This window comes from Gordionus sp. m RMFG-2023, chromosome 4 (genome assembly GCF_954871325.1).
Source record: "Gordionus sp. m RMFG-2023 chromosome 4, tfGorSpeb1-WG-v2, whole genome shotgun sequence".
In the NCBI taxonomy this organism is placed as follows: domain Eukaryota; kingdom Metazoa; phylum Nematomorpha; class Gordioida; order Chordodea; family Parachordodidae; genus Gordionus; species Gordionus sp. m RMFG-2023.
The window spans coordinates 32664138-32690236 of NC_088778.1; the positions used below are offsets into that span (position 1 = coordinate 32664138).

Here is a 26099-nt window from a genome sequence, read left to right on the forward strand (position 1 = left end):
CCCATTAACGGTGGTTCTGAAAAGCGAGGCCCCCAGGATTTTATAGGTGTGGACCTCCATAAGGAGAATTCCTAGCTACGTCACTGGTATCTAGATTTAAAAAAATATTCCTATATGCATAACCTAAGGGGATGAATTGTTACATGTTGTGCTGTGGGATTCATGTTAAGGACCTCAACTTATATCTTCCAAGCTGCCAGATCTTAAATCAACGTCCGTTGTAAGGTTGCAAAATAATTGGAAACATGTTTTTTTCTCAAAATAACCGCAATTAGAAATTTAAAAAACCCAATTGAACTTTAAAAACATACTTCTTATATATATATAAAAATAAATGTAATAGGATAAAGAGCCAAATTATTTTTTTTACTATGTGTACCATGAAAATATGGAAGTCTTTAATTTATAAAAAAAATTTCGATATACAATTAATGAAGTTATACTTAGAATATATAAATAATATAATCTATCGTTAAAGAATAAATTTATTTTATATTTTGTTATTTGTTACTACTCAAAAAATAATTGTATTTATATCGGCAGACCTATCCAATTTTTGGGATAATAACGATTGTATGTAAATTTTCTAAGGATAAATTGAACTGATGTGTTTGCTAAAAAGTTTGAAGGGTAAATTGTTAAGCTACCATCTCCCAAGTCTCTCAAGTAGGCTCCCCACCACCCATAAGTTCCTTGTGTTAGAATCGTATGATTACAAGATGCGAGTATGGCTAAATCGTCGATCGGCGAATTTCCCGGGCAAAAATATATATTGTCGATATTCCCCAAATTTTCGCGGGACCACTCTAAATCATCGCTGCACGCTATAAACGCGAAATGATGGTTTAAAGATTTATTGGATCTGTCGTCATTCGAGTATGCATTTTTAATGCCAAAATAACCCTTGAACCAATTCATAGCTTTTTTAATGTAAGCTAATCCCGAAACGGTCCCTTGGTTAACTTTCATATGTTGGAACATGTCCGTTCTTCGAATGTGAATGGATACGAATACCAGATCCTGGACTTCAGACTTGATAATAGACTCAAAATAACTCGCTTTTATTTTGTTCAAAAATTTGTCGGCTCTAGATTTGATTTTCTCCTTGAAAGTAAACTCTCTTTTGATGTCCTTTTGATATTTTTCAAAATATTTATATGAATTAGGGTGTCCTCTGAATATTTTATACCCATCATTTTTTACTTTATCTATTAGTAAGGCATCAAATGCTAAAAGGCTGAATCTTTTAACTTTAATCTCATTCGATCCAGTGGAGGCAGGATCACTATAATCACAATTCCTTGGTAATTTGAGCATTTCTTGATAACTTAACTTAAAAAAATAGGACAATTTTCCAGTAGATACTAATAAGGTTGGAATTTTACCCGTGTCCTTGGCCAAACTATATATCACGGCATATTGAAACATCATATTACCTAATCGTCCTAATGCCTCCCATCCAATGTATCTGTTATTTGTAGCGCAATTTATTATAGTTCCATTTATGTCTTTCACATCATTTGCAACTGGCACCATAGATCGGTTTTCGATATAATGAGCGTACGATGATATATTATTGGACAATATATTCGAGTTATGACCACCTGAAGAGTCTAATATATAAGTATATAACAGCTCGGAATCCTCAATTTTAACGAATGGCATTTTCAATTTCGTGAATGTCAATAGATGACTGCAATAGTTACTAAACGAATAAAAAAGCAAGGCTAGACAAATCAAAAATATCAACCATAGCTTCTCGATTTGAAGAAACATATTGCAATAATTCTTAAGAGGGAATGCCTCTCCCTTATACGATATTATTATAAATTCTTGTTGATATTTTTTTTTTATTAGACAGATTCCTATCTAATTCTTCCTGAAATATAATATATAATCTAATAGCCCTTTAAAAGATAATTTTTTTCTAATTTATAATATAATTTTGTTATAAGGGGGTTAGGGGGTTATAAAACAAATATATATATATAAATAATTTCTCTTCTATTTATTCACCTTTTTATTAAAAATAAATTTATTTGTTTAATATCTTTTTCTTTATTATCGATTGGCAAGAACTTGTAAAATAAAATATTAAATTAGCAAAACCACGCAGTCGCAAAGCATTTATTCGGAAAAAAAAATATAGGAACCAAAGTGTTTGAGACAAAATTGAACCACAACAGTAAAATTAAAGGCACGTGAGACATGCTGAATGCGCCCATTTTTTCGGAACGAGAATTGGGATATTCTAACCATTCTTCACTTTGCGGTTATTTTCAAAAATCTACCGTTTTTGCTCAAAATTTCTTTTTGTATGCCGGCGCAAGCGTTAGTATCGCAGAATTATTGTTTTTTTTTTAAACTTATTTTATCGGACCAAACATTTTTAGCCGTTTTATCCCAAGATGATAATATAATATATTATTCTTTATTTGCATCATTTTTTAGTCTATAAATTTTCCACTAACTTTTGGCTAAAACTGTAAGGAATATGCGTTAAATATATTTCACAAAAAAAATCCTAAAATACTTAGTATGTATGTAGGCAAATTAATATCAAAACCATGAACATTTTCAGGGCGATAAGCATAGGCCTTTTAAAAATGAAATTTATGCTGCATTATGTTTATAACTATAATTTAACGATTTTATCGAGTTATAATTATCATGCACAAATATTATTTTATTTAGATTTATAGGACATAATGATGATGTTTTAGAGTTCAGAGGGAGCCCAGCTATGGAAAATACACGATTGCTGGGTGTGCTCGTAGCTGGAAAGCATAGGACCTTTCTAAGCTAATATTGAAAGTTTAGGAAGATCCAACGCTCTTATCTTCCAAAAATCTAAGACATAATTTATCTTTAAATTTTAAGGCGAAAATAATGAAAAAACACTCTTTTCCTAGACTAGTTAAATAGTTTTGTTTAAATGATGAGTTGTAGATTGCATTAAGAAAATACCGCATTACTCCCTTATATAATAATTGATGGTCTTATACAAAAGGTTTGAAACATCAAAAATTAAAAGAATAAAAATATATAATATAACATTTCAATACCCTTTGCGTAAATTACTGGCTTAATAATATCATATCATCCAACTTATTACAAAATCGAATGTTTTTTTTAGCAAATAATATTTATTAATTTTAAAAAATAAAATCGCATTTTTTGGGTAGGTCCATAAGTCGAAAGGCATGGTAATACGAAAGGCTAAAAAATAATATTGAAAATAAAAATAACAAAGAAAATGTTTAATGAGATATTTGATTGATTTATTGTTAGAGAAAAAATATTATAATAATAACATTACATTATAATAATAAAAATATGGAAATTTTAAGATCTTTTCAATTTTTTTAAAAATACTTTAAAATAATTAACGGTTTTTAAAAATTAATTTAATATTTTTAATTAAATTAATATTAGGTTATGATTTTATATTTGATAAAGAAGTAAATGAGAAATATAAATTTTTTAAGGATATTTTTAATTTGAGAAAGCATTTAAGAGGGGAAAGGCTAACATCTTAAACGTAATTTTGAATATTATTATATCATTGAACTCAGAATTTAATTCTCTATCCAAAACCTCTTAGATATATTTTTTACGTTTCCGGTTCAAAAAATAATTTTTTTGTCGCGAAAGCATTTTATAGGGGAAGGCTAACATCTTAAACACAATTTTACATATAATTATATCATTGAACTCAGAATTTAATTCTCTATCCAAAACCGCTTAGATGTATTTTTTTAAGTTTCCGGTTCAAAAAATATTTTTTTTGTCGCGAAAGCATTTTAGAGGGGAAAGGCTAACATCTTAAACGTAATTTTAGATACAATTATATCATTGAACTCAGAATTTAATTCTCTATCCAGAACCGCTTAGATGTATTTTTTTACGTTGATTCACTTAAATATCTATAACAATAGAAAATACAATACTTAATCTTTACACGTGAGTCATTAATGTCAGTATCACTAAAAATATTATATTTATTATATGCGCGCCAGTCATAAATGTCAATATCACTAAAAAAAATATTAAATCTTAACATGTCATTCATAAATGTCAATATCACTAAATTAGAATTTATTTAAAACAGGAATTCATTTGAAACGTTGCCGGCATCTATCATGATAAAATATTTTTTCTTCTCATATTCTAGGAATGTTTGTCTCTGGCCATTTATCTTCTTTGTTTCTTGCCGGTACATTAGCCCCCATGTTACATTTATCAGAACTATTAGCTACTTCTTTTATCTCGTAATACATTTTGGGCCACTAAATATACTCTCGTGCTTTATTCTTCGTTCTCTCTTGCCTTGATATCCAGCATGCACCGTTGCTAAAATATTCTTTCTTAATATATTCGGTATCACTAAGCGATATCCTCTCATTAAACAGCTGTCTTCTATAATTAATTCACTTTTATGTTTCTAAACGCTTTGTCGTCATTTTTCCATTCTATATCTCCAGAAGTCTAATTCTCCTTGATTCTTCATTTTGCCTAGATACTTTATCTACCAGCCATAGGCGTAGCCAGGGAGGGGGCACGGAGAAATTCCCTCACCCTTTTCAAAAATTTATCATTTTTTGTGAATTTCATTTTAAGCTAATAAAAAATACCCCCCTTAGTCCTCTCCCCACTCCCTGACCCCCCAAAATGTATGCATATATCTTAAACAGTAATTTGAAAGAAATAATGTAAAAGTTGTTGATATGTTTTTAAACTAAAACTATTCATCATAATTTATAAATTTTTCGAAAAAAGCGTTTATATAAAAAAAGTGAACCAAAAATGTTTTTTAAGAAATAAAATATAAGTCTTAAGACAAAAGTGAAATGTAATATAATTATTAATTAGATCCATAAAATTGCTAAATAATATAATATATCAAATATAATTTTTATAAAGTGAGTAATTTTAATTTATTTATCTTAATAAAAGTAAAATATAATTATAAAACTATTGATAAAATTAAATCATAAATTAAATAAAAAAAATTAAAGCACAATACAAACAGTTGAATATTATATGTGGTAGATTTACAGTATATCTAATTTTATCAATTATCATATGGCAATCAACTAATTTATAACAATATAGCGAATTATATATTTTACAGAAAACTCTAAAATATTGTTAAGGACATCAGAAAATATCTTTTAAAGACATTGTGGGATGAATAATATGAAGAATTATTATTATCTAATTTTATTTAAAATAAATAGATGGCGTTAAATGATTATATTTATTTTCAAGAGCATTGATTAGGAAATTTGTTTAAATATTAACTGTAATATATTTTGTAACTGACAAATATGTCTGTAAAAGTAGAATTTTACCTAGTATTTTATAACCAATTCTATATAATAGAGGAATATCAAATATATGTCTACTTACTTTTTATAAATAAATTTCTTATACTTGTTTGGAATTAATTATTATCATGCTTTTATATTAATGTAACAAGTAATTTATTATATTTTATATAAACTAATAAAAATATATTTCATATTTATTCCAGGCTTATTTTTTTATTAAAATTAACCTCCTATCTTGTAAAAATATTTTATGACTATATAGAGTAAGGTAAGGCCGGCAAAAGCAGGCCAAAGGCCAGACCAAAATGGGGTCTGGGGGCGAAGTTCCCAAAAATTTTTTAATTCCCCCCCCCCTTAGGAAAATCCTGGCTACGCCTATGCTACCAGCTCTATTGTTACAGGCTTTTACTATTGTATCAACCTTCAAAGCTCTTATAATATTTATATTTAAATTCATCCTCTTTGTTAATATACTCTAAACTATTTTAATTATGGGCTCTATAATGTTTGTGATTTCTTTAGCAAACATATCTAGTAAAAAAAAATTGTATACCAGCTCTGAATCTTATTTCGTAATCGAAATTACCAACCAAAATCAACCATTTTTGTAACCTCGGTGCACATCCTTTCTTTATTGTCCTTTTTGAATAAATCTACAAAAGTGCTTGTGATTCTTATATAGTAAAAACTTTCGACCCAATAAACCAAATTTGAATTCTAATCTTTTTCTATTGTTGACTAATTTTTTTTTTCATTACTATTAAATTGTCTGGAAATAAAAAAATCTGCTTCTCCACATTATCAATCATTTGTATCGAAGCTCCCTCCTATACCTTCATTAGATGCATCTACTATTGCTAATACAATATCTAATGTCTCGATTAAAACATTTTTCAGAATAGGTTTTTCTACCATCTTTATCTTTAATTTTCTAAACTTACATTATATTTCCCATTCAAATTTTATATTTTTCTTCAATAACTTCTTATCAACGATGTAGCTGTCTCCGCAAAATTCTGTATGAAACGATGATAATAATTGGTACCTCCAAAAAAAACATGCTCGTAATCTTATCAATATTCTTTGAAATCGGAAAAATTTAATTTCCCTTAATTATATGTTCTAAGTACGTTATTTCCTTTACTCCAAAATTTTTAATATTAGCCCTTAACCCATTTTCTAAAATTATGTCTAACACTTTAATTAATCTCGTATTATGCTCCTGTTCTACCTGATATTAAAACATCATCTAAATAATCCATGATTCAACTTAATCCTTGGAACAAAGCAACCATAGTTCTTTGAATTATTGGACTTTCAACCCAAAAGGCAATCGATAGAATGCAAACAACTCTTTATATGTTGTAATTGTTAATATTTTATATTATACTTGTTTTCTCATTCACCTTAATCTGTAAATAAGCATTAGAAAAATCTATTTTCAAAAAAAATATAGTTCTTTATAAATTAGCCCATAATTGCTCTATTCTTGATAAAAGATATTTCACTGTTGTGATTATTCACTGGTTTACAGATATCCTATAATCTATGCATAGTTTTAAACTGCTATCCTGTTTTCTTATAGGGACCAGTGGTGTCGCCCATACCGTATGAACTATTGGTCTTATTATACCTTCCTTCAGCCATTTGTCTAATTCTTTATCTATTTCCTCCATCCAAGAAAAACGTAATTTTCTCATGCCAGAGAATTTAGGCAAGTAATTTTTCTCTAATCTTAACCTCAAAATCTTTTACATTATACCTATTCAATATATCCTTTATATCATTGCTGACTTGTCCTCAACAACATCAAATTCTACCTTAATCTCGATTTCTTGTTGTTTGACTTCAACTGAAGTTACCTCTATTGAATTTAATTATTCTCTTCTATGTTACACTTCTATATCTAATCAAAAATTCTGGTGTTCAATTCTCAATTTACCGAGAACTAAATCATGTTTAATTTTCTAAACTCGTTCTCGCTTTGTATTATTTCTTCAGTAACATTGTTGTTCTCAAAGACAGTTTCAAAATTATAATCAGGATCTATATACTTAATTTCCTTCCAACCTAAGATAAGCTCTATCTTTAATAATGCAATCGATAAAGATACCTCCTTATTTATATCTAACAATTTTTTATCACATAAAAACTTAAAATCATAACAATACTACCGTCTAATGGTCAGCTCTCTTATTCTTCTTGCTATGAAATTTTCTTCTGGAAAACATTTATTAAAATCTTTTACACTCATTAAACTGATCTCGGTTCCTGTATCTAGTATAAAAAAAGAATGTTTCACTTTTTCCTATTCTTATCTCAATCTTCGGTCATTTTATTTTTCTTCTTTATTAACTTTTCTAATTCAATTTTACACACATTTTCTGTTTCAATTTCTCTTCCAATCATTTTCCCATTAAAAATTATCTTTAATTTACATATTTTAAATAAATTATATCTGTTCCATTTATACCTAAATTCTTATTATAATTTTAAAAAAATCAGACATACCATTAATTTTATTATTCATAACATTATTCTCATTCTCATATAGTCATTTATTGCATTTTTCTCTTGTGAATTCCCTCCTTGTTAAGCATTTTTAACATCTCAAACTATTGTCAAAAAAAATCCTTTACAATTCGTAGCTACGCGACCTTCAAGTCCACATTTCGCGAACTCAAGATCCCCTGTTAACTCGCATTGTCGCGAGATGTATCCTAGTTGGCCACATCTATAACATCTAATCGATCTGTAATTCTGTTCTTATCTTATTTTCTCCTTTTAATTTTTTTTCTAATTTTCTATCTCAGCCTATTGTTATTCCTTAATACAAAAACTTAAATGTACAACGAAAGCCTATAGCATCCATATGTTATCTAGTAATAAACCCCGCATATTTAAATGTATCAACTAAAGCCAATAGTATCCATATGTTATCTAGTGATAAACCCAGCATATTTAAATGTATCAACGAAAGCAATAGCATCCATATGCAGTGGCGTAGCTAGGAATTTTCCTTAGAGGGGGTCCATACATATAAAATCTTGAGGGCTTCGCCAGCTAGACCCCCTTTTGGCCGGCCTTCAGCCGGGTTTATCTTAAAAATCATAACCACATCTTCGACAATATATAATAAATATTTTTTTTAAATGCATGAATAATATGTTATTATAATTTAGCAAATTATTCTCAATGACTTTATAATAATACTACACAGAATAATTTTAATGGTAACATAATATCCTTCCACAAACATCAAAACCAGAAAAATATAAATATTAATGGTATTTATTTGATACAAAGTCACTTTTAAGTCTTTTGAACGTATAATCTAAAAAAATATTTGCTCTGGGAGGGGTCCAAACCCGAAAACCACCCCCGTAGCTACGCCACTGTCCATATGTTATCTAGTAATAAACCCCGCATATTTGTTTGCGTGATTTACATTATAATGGACTCAACAAAAAAATCTAATTAAAAACAGTTTAAATTCTGTCGCAAAATTAATTGATTAAACCCATATAATGCAAGTGGGGTGGTTCTCGCACCGAGATTTGGTCGATATAATCAATGTGAGAACGGTTTAGAATTTATGATGATTCAACCAAAGTCTTCATTTGTGAAAATTTAAATTTTATATTATATATATTATTTCCAATAAATAAACATATATATATATATTCGTTTAGATTTAATTTCTTTTTTTTAACATAATTGAATATATAAAACAAAAAATGCAATTCACATATAACAATGTACAAATTATTGCCTTAAAAAGTTAAATACTAATCGCCAAAGAATATTATTGTAAACATAATAAACGTTAACATAAATAATCTATTTAATTATTAACACTAATATAAAATGTTATATAAAATATTTTTGTTTTCACCTTTATTATTATATATAATTATTTTATTAATAATGGGTAAAAAAAATTTTTTTTTTACTAAAAGTTAGATTAAATAAATAACTGTATTTTTAAAAAAATAAAGGAGGATTAGCCAAGATTTTATTTTTCAGGATAAATCTTCGCCGAAAATTAAGAAATGCCATATATAGGAATAAATTAAAATAAATAAAATAGCATAGAATATCTTATCTTATCACGATACCCAGTGAAATATTGGCTCCAGTTCTTTAACATAATGATTCAAATATAAATTAAGATTCATGAACAGTGGGGAAAAAAAAGTAATTGTAATTTTATTTTCGATAGTTCTACTATGAAATGCTAAATTATCATATGTTTATAAAATTTGTTTTTATTAGTTTCTACCCCTTAAAAGATATTTAAAAAAATAAATAATTGTACAAATTTTAGATCTAATTAAATATTTTGTTTTTCACGTATAAATATCGAAAATGGATTTTATTTTTTTGAAATTGAAACTTTCCGCTTATCTCGATTCAATGTTCTTCCAAATGTTTTTATAAGAATAATCATCTTTAATGTGTGTTGAAAACATGTATTTCTCGGATTTTTCCTTCAATGTATAGCTATCCATATTAGAATAATATTCCCCCATATCAATCAAGGAAATATTGAGCAATTCGGAGAGCATCCCTGTCACATAAACGTCCTCGTTAGCTATATACTTGGTAAATCGTGACGTGTTGCACATATTTTCAAGAGTCTTTAAATCGTAACTCACAAGGTACGCCGCGCCAGGACAAAATGGCATAAGTTTTTCTGGCGGGTAATCAGAGGGGGACAAAAAGTTTTTATGCTCAGGAGATCTTATGGGCAACCAATTGTGCGCGACTTTGCATATAAAAACTGGAAAAGAAACCGACGGCTGTCTAGATACAGAATTTTTATTAATCATTGGATTTTTATGATAATTTACTAGGGTTTTCATCAAATATTTAAGATTTGGCAAAGTATCATCATCAATTTTCAGCAAATATTTTTTAAAGCAAGATGATTCGAACAGAGGGGAATTTTTGTTTCGGTGGCCTTCCATTAAAGCGAACGCGATACCTGTCATCGTTTTGTAAGTTAGATTGGCGTAATTGTCGATAAAATTAGCACCCACGATATCTTGAAATGACTCGATTTCCGATTCCAATTTGTTTTGCGATATAAGAATTTCCTGTTTGGATAAGGTAGAGTTGTAAGAAGGGGCTTGGCCCACAAGAAAAACGTGCCTAATATAATGAGTTCTGTTAGCTTCGGATATACTACCGCTGAAGGCCCAGGTTTCTCTGACACGTTGGCGAGCGTGGAAATTGGTCCACGAGGAAATTATTAACGCTAAAATATATATAGATGCCTTATCACTTCCACCATGGCAATATCTTTTATGAATTTTCGATTCGTTTATTAGAAATAAATCGGTTGAAGGTAGAGCGGTAAATTTCAAGGGTGACACCTTGAATAAAGAAAAATTGTGCCAGAATTTATTCCATGCCTTCTGTTCAGGATAATCTTCGGTAGTGTTGAATTTGGTTACTAAGGAGTTGGAATAGTTGCCAGAATAAATTATCGTATAAATAAAGGTATGGATAAAGATTACGGCGTATATAGCATTGCTCCATTTCTTAGATTTAATAAACAAAAAGCCATTCATCAAATTATATTATATTATATATATGTACAAAATACAAATAATTGCCTAAATTTTTTTAAAAAAAACCAAAGTTTTATATTATTTATTATTATAAAAAACAGATCAGCATAATTTCTATTATTTCTTCTAATTTATCTTTGTTTAAAAAAAAAAAACAATTATTTGTTGAATTTTAAATATATATATATTCACCTTAAAATTTTATTTTATTATTTTATGACTTATGAAGCATGTGAATAATGATTTTATTTTTGCCAATGTGACCCTCCAGATAATCGGACAATTATTCTCAGAGACCTGCGGGCCGGGCCATATTTTAATTTTGTTTAATATACCCGGGCCGGGTCTAAAATATTTTTTTTAAGTACCCGGGCCTAGCCGGGCCGGGTCGGGTCTGGTCGAGTCGGGTCGGGTCGGGTTGGGCCGGGCCGGCCGCTATAATTTTAAAACCAAATATTACTAATAGTTTTATTATTAGCTCTAAATGTAATATATTTAAAAGAAATCCGGAAATCCGGGCCGGGCCTGAAAATAAAATTAATGGGTTCTGGTGGGAAAAATATTATTTTTTAAAAAAATATAAAATATTCACACATAATGTGTGACACCCACTTTGTTCCCATAACAGCTTCATCAACCATCAACCTGCTCTTTTGGACAAGCGGCATTAGATCTTCAAAATAATACTCAAATCAATAAAAAAAAATCGTTTTCTCCATTTTATAAACTCAAGCAGAAAATCGCCGTATCTATAATTTAGATCTAATTATCAAATAAATGGTACCTCTGCAGGTCTCTAAGATTATTCCGATTAGCAGAGTTGATAAAAGATACTTTTTAAATGGATCTAGATACAGATACATCGTCTAAAATAATATATAGATACAGATATTTTAATCAAATATCTATCTAGATACAGATACCACATTTTTATATCTAGATACAGGATCTAGATACTTGTATCTAGATCCTACTCTTCTGATTAGTAATGACTTATATTCGATTATATTTATATATATTTTTTTTCTATCTTATTAGATATGAATTTCGTAATTTTTAAAGATATCAGACAGAAATTTTCCAAGATTTAAAGATCTCCACTTTAACCGGGATAATAGGGAATACTAATATAGGCGCGCTTTTTCCTTTATCTATTTTGAATTTTATCATTATTTTTTTCTTCGGAAGTTGTTGTTTTTTTTCCTGGCCTTAAGCATATATATATATGTGTGCGTGTTCAAATATAAGGTATCAATCGATAGCTCTATCTAGCTAATTGGGGAATCAGCCTCCTAACTCCTAATGAGCGAGCATAGACCTTTGAGAGTCCTGTATATGTCTATCAAAGCCAAAACATCATTATGAGTATCAAAATATTAATTTTGATTCTTCTTTCTATTTGAACTAAGGTAACACTCATAGATGATAATAAATTTATTTTCCTATTTTTGATCTCTACACAGTGTCAATTTCTATATGTATTTTCTCGTCTGTTTTGTCGTATCAGCATGGTTATTTATTATGTGACAAAAACAGATGAGAAAATACATATAGAAAATTGACACTGTAATTCTATCTTCCGAGAAGTGTTAAACTTTGTTAGCGGCTTCTCCACATTAAGTGGTCGGGTTAAGCCTTGCGAGGTTTAGAATCAAATAATAAAAAAAATCAGAAAATAAAAATTGAATTTTGGTATCTAATGATATCCTAATTTAAATATATTTTGGTCAAAATGATATTATAATCCTTATATAAAGAATATAATAAAATATGTCATATATAAGTTTAAGTTAAAAAAAAGAAGAAATTGATATGATACATGTGTATATTTTTATAAAAAGAATAAAAACATTTTTTAAAAAAATATCATTTAAATATTTGATAATTAGATCTAAATTATAGATACGGCGATTTTCTGATTGAGTTTATAAAATGATAATTTTTTTTATTGATTTGGATATTATTTTGAAGAGATCTAATGCCGCTTGTCCAAAAGAGCAGGTTAACGTAGCTGCTATGGGAACAAAGTGGTTGTCACGCATTAGGTGTGAGTATTTTGTATTTTTTAGACATTCGGCTCTGTTATGGGGATCATGCGAATTATTAGATGGAGCCATGGGATCAATGCAGGTAAAATCTCACATTAAAGGCTTTCCCGTTAAAAAAGGTACGATTGTTTTGCCGCCAGGGCGTTTTTTAACTAAAAAAGATGTCGGTTCTAAAATACAGGGAAAATTGGCTTTATTCAAAAAAAGGAAGCTAAATTATTGCAATGTTGGCTGATTTTTGATAGAAATTTACAATGGAAAGCGTGTCTCCCATACGCATCTGCCGATTGATTGCATTTAATGCAAATATATTGGTTTAGGAAAGGTACGCCCAAGCGTAAATTGATTGCATAACGAAATGCGTCGTTATCTATTAGCTTATTTAAAATGCTGGGATATTCTAATCTTTCATAGCTAGAGTTGTTGAAATTAAGTGATCTTAGGAGAGATTATTATTGGTGATCATCTCTCAAGTTGAAGTAAGCTAAGGAACGAGATACCAATCCTTGATCCCAATCTTTTTGTTTCGTTGAATCTGGTGGGGTTGTGTTTGGTAAGACATTAATATTCCAACAACGTTAGGTTTCATCTAATAAATTTTCTTTATCGATGGTAATAATTTGCGAGGTAATATTTTTTACTGATAAGGTTGTTGAGATGAAGGAAACAAGGGCTATACTTTAATGCCGATCTTAGGCCTAGTCCCCCCAGATTTACAAGGGAGAGTTGCTTGAAGCCATGAGTTAGAATCTAGTTTGATGTTTATTAACTCTTCATTTGTAGTATCTTTTGTTCATATTCTTTTAAAAGAATTTCAAAAGAGAAGGCACCAGAAGTTTTTAAACAATACTGGATTTGTGGTAATAAAAGGGCGTTTTTGAGAATGAAATATGCTTTATGGATGGGTATTTTTTTTAAGATGGATAGTTTGGGGAATAGTGATTGAAGGTGATTATTTAAAAAATTAAAAACTCCCTCTGCACCTCCCAATGGGGCTCCTAATATACTGAAATCTTGTAAGGGTGTCCGTCTAAAGTTATCTAATATGGTGTCTGTTGGAGGCGGAGAAGGATAAATATCGCATTTATTTATATTTAAGGATAAATTAAGTTCATCAAAGTGTTTGTTAATTATATCTAGACAATTCTGGATTGAAGAAATGGTCCCCGATATAGTACAATCGTCAAGGTACCAAACGTGTAGATTGAGAGCAATATTACTTATTAGGTGTTTAAGGGTATAGCAAAAAAAGTAGTGGTCCTAATGGGTCACCCTGTTGGAGGCCTTCTGCAGAATTAATAATATAATCATTACATTTGAGTAAGGAAGGAATGCTATAGCTAAGATGGATTCCAAGAAAGTATCGATCATTTTATTCCTATTAATTGAATTAAAGGCATTGAATATATCTAGTTTTGCTATATAATCTTCAGGTTTGAGGTTGGATAAAACTATTCGACTGCAATAAATTGCGGTTTCACAGCCTCCTTTTACTCCAAATCCCACTTGGTAAGGAGCTAAGGTTATTGTAGATTTGAGTCGATTAGTAATTTTTGAAATGGTTCGTCGGTAGAAAATTCCAATAGCTAATGGGCGCACTTGATTTTTAGCTTTTTCAAGTCCAATTAGTCGAGCATCAAAGATTATTGGTGCTAGTTTATGTTGTAATTTCTTGTTGATAATAACATCAAAAATTTTGGTTAAAGAATTAAGTAGAAATTTGGAACTGTCTAAACCCATGAGATCGAGAATAAATGAGGGTCGAAGGTAATCCAGTCCTGGAGCAGAATCGTTTGGAAAAGATTTAATAGCGGTTAAGGCTTCTCCTGGAGTGATATTTATCTATGAATTTATCATAGGCAGTATTTGAGGAGTGTATTTAAGGGTCGGATGTTTTTCTAAAAGTTGATTTCTTATGCTGATATTATCGGGTGCCAAAGTGTTTGCGTTAGCAAGAGCTCGGAGAGCTCCTTTTAGATTGATAATTATTAATCTTATTATATATTAGTTTGTGTGAGGGGTTACATAAAGGTTTATTAGCAGGATCGTTGCTATTTGGTGTTAATTTTTCAAAATTGCTGGAGTATTCAAAATAATTAGAAGAGGTTTAAATAGTTCACCGATTGTAGTTTATTTAAATGGTCTGTGGAGGTCATATCAAAGTTTTCAATTCTTTCTTTGATGGTTTGGCATAGTGGGGTTGGATTATCTTTTGGTGGATTTGATAATATTAATGTTGAGAAATATATCATTTTTCTCCAATTTAGATCCTAATGGGTTTCGTAAAATATTATTAATGAATGATATAAAAAGGATAAATTAATTTTAGGGCTGCTTTTGGGATTCGTGATATGGTAGGGCTAAAATAGCTTGTAAAAAATTTTGGGTATTCCAAATCAGGAATTTGATAATTTTTTATAAAGGTCTTTTCCTGTGTTGGATTTTCATTTGGTGGATTAAATAATTGATAGTCATTTGCGGTTGATATTAAAGGTGGTGATGGAATATTTGGTGAGATGCTAAGTGATGAAGGTTCAAGCTGGGAGGCTGGAGGTTTATTACTACCTAAGCATCTTGAAGTGAGTGGTCCATGGATGGTTATTAAATTGTTACTTTTTTATGTTAATAATTCTAAAGCAATATTAGCAAGTTTTTCTATTGCTCATGTTCTAGTTTTATGATGAAGTTGGGTTATCTGAATGTATGAAATTATGATATTGTTAAATTATAAGATACTATTGTTGTAGTTTATAACTATTTTATTGGCAGTACCATTTTTTATTACATTCGTTAATAGGTTCTTTCAAGCGGCTGACTTCATAATAAACCATAGACAATATTCAATATGGGATTGCATGTTTTTATATTGAAAGATTCTTGATATACAGAATAAAACTTATCTAAGCTGCAATTAGGATCAGTTTATCCTTTGAGGATTTATATTTGTTCGCAAATTTAATTAATAGATTATACAGGAGGCAATTAAATCACTATTTGGAAAATGAGCTCTTTAAAGTTAACTCCTCATTTGTCATTGTTAATTGAATCTCTATCTAAAAAGGTGCCATACGGTTTACCTTGTAAGTAGTTCATCAGTAAATTCTCGACTAATATTATCCCAGTACCATTCAGTTCCCTGAATTGTTATTTCTACTTTTATGGACTTGTGAATATTGCTAGGAGAAACATTATTTGCGCTAGAGTTCATATCTTCCCCGTGACATAAGGTTTGCAATTTTTGTATTGGGGACCATATATAACCTTGGTAATGGCAATCGCAAATTGCCCAAGGATATTTTGAGAAACATTTCCAAACTGCCTTGGCTTATTAGATGGTAAGCACATAAAAATAAAAAGTTCTGCAAAATCTAGAAGACATTTTACAATTCTTTTAAATCAATTGATTGGTTTAGCTGATAGCAATTACAAATTTATATAAATAAATGTGATGGTGACATTCAGAAATAGAAGTTTATATCAAAGTGTTAAATAATAGAGATTACCTTTCGGTGAAAATTTTATATTAACATTTTTTTTATACCATTTTAACGTTACATTTTTTTTTTTAATATCAATTTGTATTTCACATAATTGGTTATTTTTTTTTATTGTCATAAAAAGATATAAAAGGAGTTTTTTTTTGGTTTAAAAGAATGGTAAAATGTAATTTATATAAAAAAGAAAGAAAATTGTGATTTATTCCAACATATATATAAGAAAACTGTCTAAATACATCAAGGTAATAATATATAATAGAGGATTCTATGGTAATATTACATGGAGGCCAAATTACGTCCGAACTTCGCGATGGATTGAATAATTCCACATATATGACTGAATTTGTTAATCTGGTTTCCCTAAATTTAATAACTATGACAGCGCTTACATAGGGAAATTGCAGAATTTCTTCGACACCAGCAAGATCTCCAACAGAGAAAAGGCCGCGTTGTTTCTCCGAAGTCTTCCAGATGACGAATTCAATAACATTGGAGCAATTTGCAAGGAGGTAGACTTCCAGGACCCAATCGCTCTGCTTGGCAAATTAAAGCTACAACATCCGTCAAAGACTGAGAACGCCAAACTCTTATTATTTTATGCTGCCACTCAAGGCAAGGATGAGAGTTCTCGGCTTGGGTCACACGCGTAGCACGACTCAATAAATAATGCAAATTCAATGACATTCAGCGCATTATTAAGGAAATGAGAGTTGCTTCGAATTCCAAAGATGTCAGGAGCGGTCAGGAGCTGACTTTATATGATATTTACAATCTAGGTCTAGAGGAAGATACCGCGGAGCCAAGTGACATCAAGGGCGTGATGAAATTGTTTTATTTGAATGAATCACCTGGAGTACAAGAGGTTAATCACATGGGCAGGGACAAAAATAGCCACGTAACCATAAAATCCATTCAGGAATCTCATGCACATGGTAAATTTCTTATCAAGCAACCACAGTTCATCAATGACAATCGCCACGGACAACATTTCGAGGAACGTTACGATGTACGCTGCGACTATTGCCACGACAAACGATTTGATGAACGTTACAAGATACGCTACGACAACGGCCGCGACAAACGATTCGATGGACGGCACGACAACTTCTACGAAAATCATTTTGATCAAAGCTACGATAATTGTCACTATAGCCGCAACCGTTTCGACAATCGCAACGATAACAACTACGACGATAGATACAACAATAGCAGGTAAAACGTCCATGGCAATCGCCACGACTATCATTGTAACCATCATCAAAGCTCTGTCGACGGGATGACTGCTATAGAGGTGATAACCGAACCAACTATTCCCGTCGTGGTCAGCACAGACACAACCCTCAAAATATTAATGGTTTTTCGAAATATTCGTCGAGGCCCAACCAGTACAAAAATAGGGCGTATGTGGCTCCACGCCTTCAACAACATTTTAAAAACGTTCTTAGTGGGCAATGTAGAGAATGATCTCGAAAAGATAATCTCGACAACAAAAAAAGACCTCGAATCAAAACTTAATCCTACAAACCCAAAATGGTCAAACAAGAGAAAGTTCACTTGAAGCCCGATGCCGTGCCTAAGATCATACCTTCAAGGAGAGTTCTGATTGCCAAGATCGATGCAACGACTCAGAAATTGGATGGCTGACTGTAGGATAGCATAAGCCTTGCTCGAAAGGAATCTAGATGTCCTACCATGAGCAAGCGATCCGATTGGGAAGTTAGCTATAGGCTGCCTTTACCTTACCAAGCAGCGTCTACATGACAGTATATTCACTGGATGCAAACCCCCCTCAAAAATATATATCTACCTCCCTAAAAATACCAAAATGTTATCCATAGATAATTTAAAAATGTAAGGGAAAATTTTCTAGATTATTATAGCCTACCCCCCAAAATGCCTACCCCCTACCCCTTTATAGATATTAGGATGCAAACTGTTCCTACCCCCCCCCCCCGCTCATGTAGACACTGTTACCAAGCCATCGTTCGATTTGACAATAAGACTGAACCATGAACATGGGTGGCATATTGAGTGGGGATCATGAACGTCAATGCGTTACCACTCAATTTATCCAAGGAAATTAAGCCGAATTTGCAGGGTGGAATGTTAATTATTAGAGATTATACCTTTCTGTGAAAATTTTATATTAACATTTTTTTTAATATCATTTTAACGTTGCATTTTTTTTAAATATCAAGTGGTATTTCACATAATTGGTTATTTTTTTTATTGTCATAAAAAGATATAAAAGGAGTTTTTTTTTGGTTTAAAAGAATGATAAAATGTAATTTATAAAAAAAATAATAATAAAATTATGATTTATTCCAAAATATATATAAGAAAATTCTGTCTAAATACATCATGGTAATAATATACAATAAAGGATTCTATGCTAATATTTCACAAAGTAAATTTTTAATATTAATAAATAATTTTTAATTTTTTTAGAGTTAGGAAATCAAACATTTAAGATTGCACAATAATATTTTGAGAAACATTGATTTCCAAACTGCCTTGGCTCATTAGATGGTAAGCACATAAAAAATAAAAAGTCCTGCCTTTTTACAATTTATATATATTTTGAATCAAATGCTTGGTTTAGCTGATAACAATTGCAAATTTATATATATAGATGAAAAATTTCTGATAATTGCTGGATTCAAGAAATAATTGGACACAAGGAAATAAAGAAAGCCATTGTGAAGTTATATATGGAGGAAATTAATCCATTTTTTTTTAGCTTAAATAATATATTTACTAATTTGCCTGGGTCAGGACTGAGTTTTTGATGAAAAACCCTAAAAAATTTACATTTAAATTTAGCCTATTAAACTGTGAATAACTTAAAAATATGTTGCATTTTTCTTCTTCTAATGATAATAAATTCCAGTATTACAAAAAATAGTGATTGCCTAAATACATTTAAATATTGTTTTATTTTCATTTAAAGCATTAAATTAAAATTTTGGATATGGGAATATTTAAAACTTATGATAGACTTGGGTTTTAATTTTTTTTTTATATTAAATTTGGAATGGGCCTGCATATCCTTTTTACTGCAGACCTGGGCTGGAGGCTGATGAATAAATCAAAGCCCTTGAAGGCCTCTAATTTTAATAACTGAATTATTTCATTTTCCATATAATTTTAACTGAACTTAATGGAATGGGCAAACCACAGAAAAAAAAAATTCTGATAATTGCTGGATTCAAGGAATTGTTGGACACAAGGAAATAAAGAAAGCCATTGTGAAGTGTATATATGGAGGAATTAATCTATTTTTTAGCATAAATAACAAATAAAAATAATGCCTGTTTATGACCTTGCCTTAAATTTACATAGGGATTTTTTTTAAGAACCCGTTATCCAAAATACAAGTTACAAGCTGATAGCCCGTCAAGAATGACGGGGTATAAGAATTTTCCTCTTTATTGAATTCTGGACGAATAATAAATTTTACCTATATTTGATGATGAATGAATCAGAAATTTTCTTATTCTATGAGGTGTGATAATTTTTATTTATTTAGATGAGGGGTTATTCTGAAATTTTTCATTATATTTTATGAAATATGTTTTTGAAAGTATATGGTTAGTAATTTTAATTAAAATATGCACAATAAAAAGATCTTTTAAACTATTTATTAATTTGTATTTGTTATTTATAATGTAAAATATATATTCTTGCTAGAACCTCACAAGATAGGAAAATTTTTGATTCATTCATCATCATCAAATAAAGGTAAAAATTTATTATTCATCCTTCATTGACTAACGAGGAAAATTCGAATTACCGTCATTCTTGACGGGCTATCAAAAATTTGTAAAAATTATATTTATGTGCTCAATCTATCTTTTATTAATAATCCTCAAATACCCTTATGACAGCAATTCTTGACTTAAATCTGCCATCTGAGGGTTTTTCCAAAAAAAAAATCATTGAATATTGACGGGTTATTATCTAGTAATAAAATAAAATATTAAAAATTAACTTATTGATATTGTGTATCGCTTATCTTTTGAGGTGAATATACCAAATAATTTGTTTTTTAACAACAAATTAATAGAAGAAATAATATAAATTATGCTGATCTGTTTTTATAATAATTAATTAATATAAAACTTTGTTTTTTATAATAATTAATAATATAAAACTTTGTTTTTATATAAATTTTAGGCAATATTTGTATTTTGTACATATATATAAATAATTTGATGAATGACTTTTTGTTAATTAAATCTAAGAAATGGAGCAATGCTATGTACGCCGTTATCTATATCTTTACCTTTATTTATACGATAATTTATTCTGGCAACTATTCCAACTCCTTAGTAACCAAATTCAACACTACCGAAGATTATCCTGAACAGAAGGCATGGAATAAATTCTGGCACAATTTTTCTTTATTCAAGGTGTCACCCTTGAAATTTATCGCTCTACCTTCAATCGATTTATTTCTAATAAATGAATCAAAAATTCATATGGAAGTGATGAGACATCTATATATATTTTAGCATTAATAATTTCCTCGTGGACCAATTTCCACGCTCGCCAACGTGTCAGAGAAACCTGGGCCTTCAGCGGTAGTATATCCGAAGCTAACAGAACTCATTATATTAGGCACGTTTTTCTTGTGGGTCAGGCCCCTTCTTACAACTCTACCTTATCCAAACAGAAAATTCTTATATCGCAAAACAAATTGGAATCGGAAATCGTGTCATTTCAAGATATCGTGAGTGCTAATTTTATCGACACTTATGGCAATCTAACTTACAAAACGATGTCAGGTATCGCGTTCGCTTTAATGGAAGGCCACCGAAACAAAAATTCCCCTCTGTTCGAATCATCTTGCTTTAAAAAATATTTGCTGAAAATTGATGATGATACTTTGCCAAATCTTAAATATTTGATGAAAACCCTCGTAAATTATCATGAAAATCTAATGATTAATAAAAATTCTGTATCTAGACAGCCGTCAGTTTCTTTTCCAGTTTTTATATGCAAAGTCGCGCACAATTGGTCACCCATAAGATCTCCTGAGCATAAAAACTTTTTGTCCCGCTCTGATTACCCGCCCGAAAAACTTATGCCATTTTGTCCTGGCGCGGCGTACCTTATGAGTTACGATTTAAAGACACTTGAAAATATGTGCAACACGTCACGATTTACCAAGTATATAGCTAACGAGGACGTTTATGTGACAGGGATGCTCTCCGAATTGCTCAATATTTCCTTAATTGATATGGGGGAATATTTTTCTAATATGGATAGCTATACATTGAAGGAAAAATCCGAGAAATACATGTTTTCAACACACATTAAAGATGATTATTCTTATAAAAACATTTGGAAGAACATTGAATCGAGATAAGAGTGAAGTTTTAATATTTCAAAAAAAGAAAAAATCTTTATTTATAATTATATTATTTTTGATATTTATAAATGAAAACAAAATATTTAATTGGATCTAAAATTTTATATCTTTTTTTCAAAAATCTTTTAAGGGTAGAATCTAATTAACAAATTTTATAACATATGATAATTTAGCATTTCATAGTAGAATTATTGAATATAAAATTACAATTACTTTTTTGTCCCACAGTCCATGAATCTTAATTTATATTTGAATTATTATGTTAAAGAACTGGAGTCAATTTTTTACTGCTATCAATATAAAACTCATTGACGGGCTTGAATAATTTAAAGGGAAAATTATTTGTTTTGAAATTAAAATTTATATCTACAAATATATTTTTGCTATTATAAAACAGGGTAGGAAAATTTAAGATAAGATATTCTATCCTATATTATTTACTTTTAAATGATTCCTATAATTGGCAGTTTTCAATTTTCAGTGACGATATCATCCTGAAAAAAAAATTCTTGGCTAATCTTCCTAATCTTTTTTTTTAAGTACCTTTATTTAATAGTCTAGCTTTTAGTCATGAGATGCATCATTATATTCATCAACGCTAAATGTATCACATATAATCAAGGATGATTAAATAAAGTTAGTCGAAGATGATGTGTTAAGAGATTGGTTGTTAGAGATAGGTCTAAGGGTGAACAAGATACCTTCTACAACTTTCATAAGACAATCAAGATTTAAACTTCCACCTCCCCCCACTCTTCACACGTACAAAAAATTAATAAATGGAGAACTGGGTTATATAACAGATGTTTTATTTTTATGTTATATCATTGGATAGCCTCATCATTAGACTAAATTTTTTTAGCAGACTTTAGTAAAAGTTTCCCATTTTTATTAGTTTTGCCAGCGACCTTGGGTATGGTGACAAGTTTCGAATTTCAACGATAAATATGCAGATAATTCATTTTAATTGTTTTAATTGTTATTGTCGCGATTTGACAATTTTTTTGGAGATTTAAATTATGTGATTATAAATATTTTTGTTTTGACTCATATATTGGATAAATAATTCTATTTTTTGGATATATTCAGGGATGAAATTATGAATATAGTTTTTGTAATTATAATAAGGCCTGGTAATGTTTTCGTATTAAATATGAAATTGGAAAAAAGTTATTTCTTTTTTTTGATATTGTTGTCATGTTTTTATTATAATAGATTAGATATGATATATAATATTCTTCTCTAATCTTTCCTTACTCATTATCTCTTTTTTTAAATACTGAGTGTTAATATTTTTATTTTAAATATATTATTTAATATAAAATTACTTCTTCTCAATTGGCTAACTTTGTTGAACTAATAATAGTTATAAATAGTAAATTATTAAAATTTTGGAAAAAAATAATTAGTCTTTCTTCACAATAAAGATATACTTATAAAAAATAGATAATTCCTGTAACAAAAAGGTATTTGTCAATTCAGTAAAATTAGTGCCGTTATATCAAATCTTCTGACTTTTTTACTGAAGAATTTGACATTTTATTCGAGTTAGAGTTAGATAAATCGTTCTATCAATGTTTCCAAGTAGACTAGAAACTCAGATTGTTTCATTAGACAAGACATTGGAGGTGATAATATCCTGTATATCTCATAAAATAAAGAGTAAGCTTTAACCTCAAAATAAAAAAAAATATCCAAATAAAAAAGCTGACGAAAAAAGCTAATAAATTGTTTCTGATTAATTATTTTTTTGAACTATTTAATGAACATATGATAGTTGGGCATATAAATACGTCTTATAAGCAAATTTGAAACAATTACCCTAAAGATAAAAGAGCTAAGAGGCTTGCACTTTTTACTTTATCTGCAGCATATCCTCGAGTTTCCTCTACTCACTCCTACCAAATCAAAATTAGCAAAAATAGGAAATAGATATTAGAACAAAAAACAACTAAGTCTACCTATATAGTTAAGCATAGAATAAAATGCTTTTGGGAAAAAATATCTCAGAGACCTATAAGCAGCATCTAATTAACCGGAGGGGGGGGGGGATAGCATAAAAATGCCTCCAATATATTCTGGGAAAGTGGTTAGTATTGATTTTTTTGGGAGTAATTAAATTTTTTTTTGGTGAATCAGCCATCACCAAGTACAATTTAAACCTAAAATAATCACTCAACAGTGGGCCTAGGTAAGGTAATGGGGTATTTAATTTTATAAATATATTTTTTAAACACGAAACATTTATCAAAAATACTCATTCGCAGATTTAGTGAATTCAAAAAAAGAATTTGATTGCCCCCCCCCCTTTATAAACGACAATTAGCCTAGACCAACGATTTAGTTATTAAAAGTTTACATATATTGAGGTCAGCTGTAGTCAATGTCATTGACTATCAGACGCCATTTTTTTAAAGTGCCTTTAAATTGGGGACTTAAATGCATTATAACGAATGAATAGTCACTCTAGGTTAGTATTAATTTATTCCATCTTAGCACTCAAATTTCTCTGATTCGAGTCTTATCATAAAAAAAAAATTTTTTTTTTTAAAAAAAACTAGAATTTCAATTATTATTAGAGTTGTCAAAAACCTCGATTTACGCGCCTTTAAAAAAAACAGCGAAATCAAGATTTTAGCTATAAAAAGAATGGCATCTAAGCCTCTAGAAGAGGCATATAAATTGAAAAAAGATTTAGCCCTCTTTACCAAATCTCGTGACTTATGTAATTTATTTATGGGGAAAAAAATGATTTGGGCTTATTTTTAAATTGAGCAGTTTTGATATACAGCTGAAATATAGACGAGGAAGAGAAAACTATTTACCCAATAGTCCCGATGTGGAGCTGGAGATAATTTGGAAGAGGAGAGACAAAAGGAATCTGATGAGAAAACGAGCAGACATTGATTCTTATAGTGACAGGAATATCCAGAGGAGGACATAAAGTGGAGGAACTCAAAAAGGCTACGCTAAAAGATCGCTAATTAACGCGAAGTATACTGGGTCAAAAACAATAGAAAGATGGAGAGAAAAAATTTAATTATCTAGAGAAAGAGTTAACGATAGCGAACGCGTGGCACGAGGAAATCGAGAGTAGTTCAAATTAAGGTAGGCGGTAAAGGCAATGATTCATGTGGGACATCAAGGAGTTAGTGAATCGTGAATATGTTGTGGTAGCCTGGATGAATAAAGAGAGTGAAGATATGAGCCGGAATTGTTTGATGTAATTCATGGGCGAGTATGCCTTGTTAAGAAAAGTATATGACCGAAGGCTACACACCATGGGAGCGCATACATGTTGATTTCTTTGACTTTGAAAACAAAATATATACTCGTCGTGGACGTCTATTCCAAATGGGTAGAGTACGAAGAAATGGGGATTGACAACTCAGATAGTGGTAAAGACAATAAAAAATCTTTGGGCTCGGTCCCGTGTTGCGAAGATAATGGTATCGGATAAAGGTCCCACCTTCATAAGTGCATAGTTCAAGTTATTTTGTGCTGATATCGGGGCGAGACACATTTTGGCGCCACCGTATCACCCGAGTTCGATGTCAGGCGGAGAGGATGGTAGCGGTTGTCAAAAAATGGTTATGAAATACAAAGTATGGAGGAGGGGATATTTTGGATGGCAGTGGTATATTACAACAGTCGAAAAGGGAGAAGAACAATGCACGGCTGAGAAGTATTTAGGGAGGGGAACCCTAATATAATAGTTTTTAAAGCAGAAACTGAATCAATAGGTAGAAGATATAAGTAAGACGTCTGAATTCGTAATGGGACACACCGTGTGGGTCAGAATATATGGTGGTAAAGAAAATGGGAATCCGGGGTGAAGATGGAAAACATTAGACACATATTAAATCGAGTAAAATTTATAAGAAAGAGAGGGAATACGGCATCTGGATGAATTAAAAAGGGGTGTGAAACCTGGGAGATTACGATCAGGAATATGAATAGGAGCATTTAATTGATCGAAATTTAGGGGCAACTATAGCAACGATAGGATATGGAGAGGGTTTGACTCGACATATATGCGATAGATAATAATAATGAAAAGTGGATCAGCAATTACCGGCGAACAAAGGGAGGATACTCAAGGTAACTATTATGAAAACACCATGAAAGGACAATATTTATGCTGAGGGTGAGGTTGAAGTGCGACGTTTGGTTTTTGATTAATGGGGGCGTGTCATATATATGATTTCTTCATGTAATTTTTTTTTGGAGAAGATTATTAATAAATTTATATTTATTTGTCAAAATGTGCA

The 26099-nt window shown here is 30.1% G+C and overlaps 2 protein-coding genes across 2 annotated transcripts; both read right to left on the reverse strand.

Annotated features, from left to right (window-relative positions):
- Positions 1-531: 531 nt before the first annotated feature.
- Positions 532-1665, reverse strand: LOC135928850 (galactoside alpha-(1,2)-fucosyltransferase 2-like). The gene has a single exon (XM_065465313.1). It carries the CDS (start codon positions 1663-1665, stop codon positions 532-534), a length of 1134 nt encoding a protein of 377 aa, XP_065321385.1.
- An 8071-nt stretch (positions 1666-9736) lies between these two features.
- On the reverse strand, positions 9737-10909 carry LOC135928851 (beta-1,3-galactosyltransferase 5-like). Its single transcript, XM_065465314.1, has one exon. The coding sequence runs from the start codon at positions 10907-10909 to the stop codon at positions 9737-9739; it is 1173 nt and encodes a 390-aa protein (XP_065321386.1).
- Positions 10910-26099: the final 15190 nt, after the last annotated feature.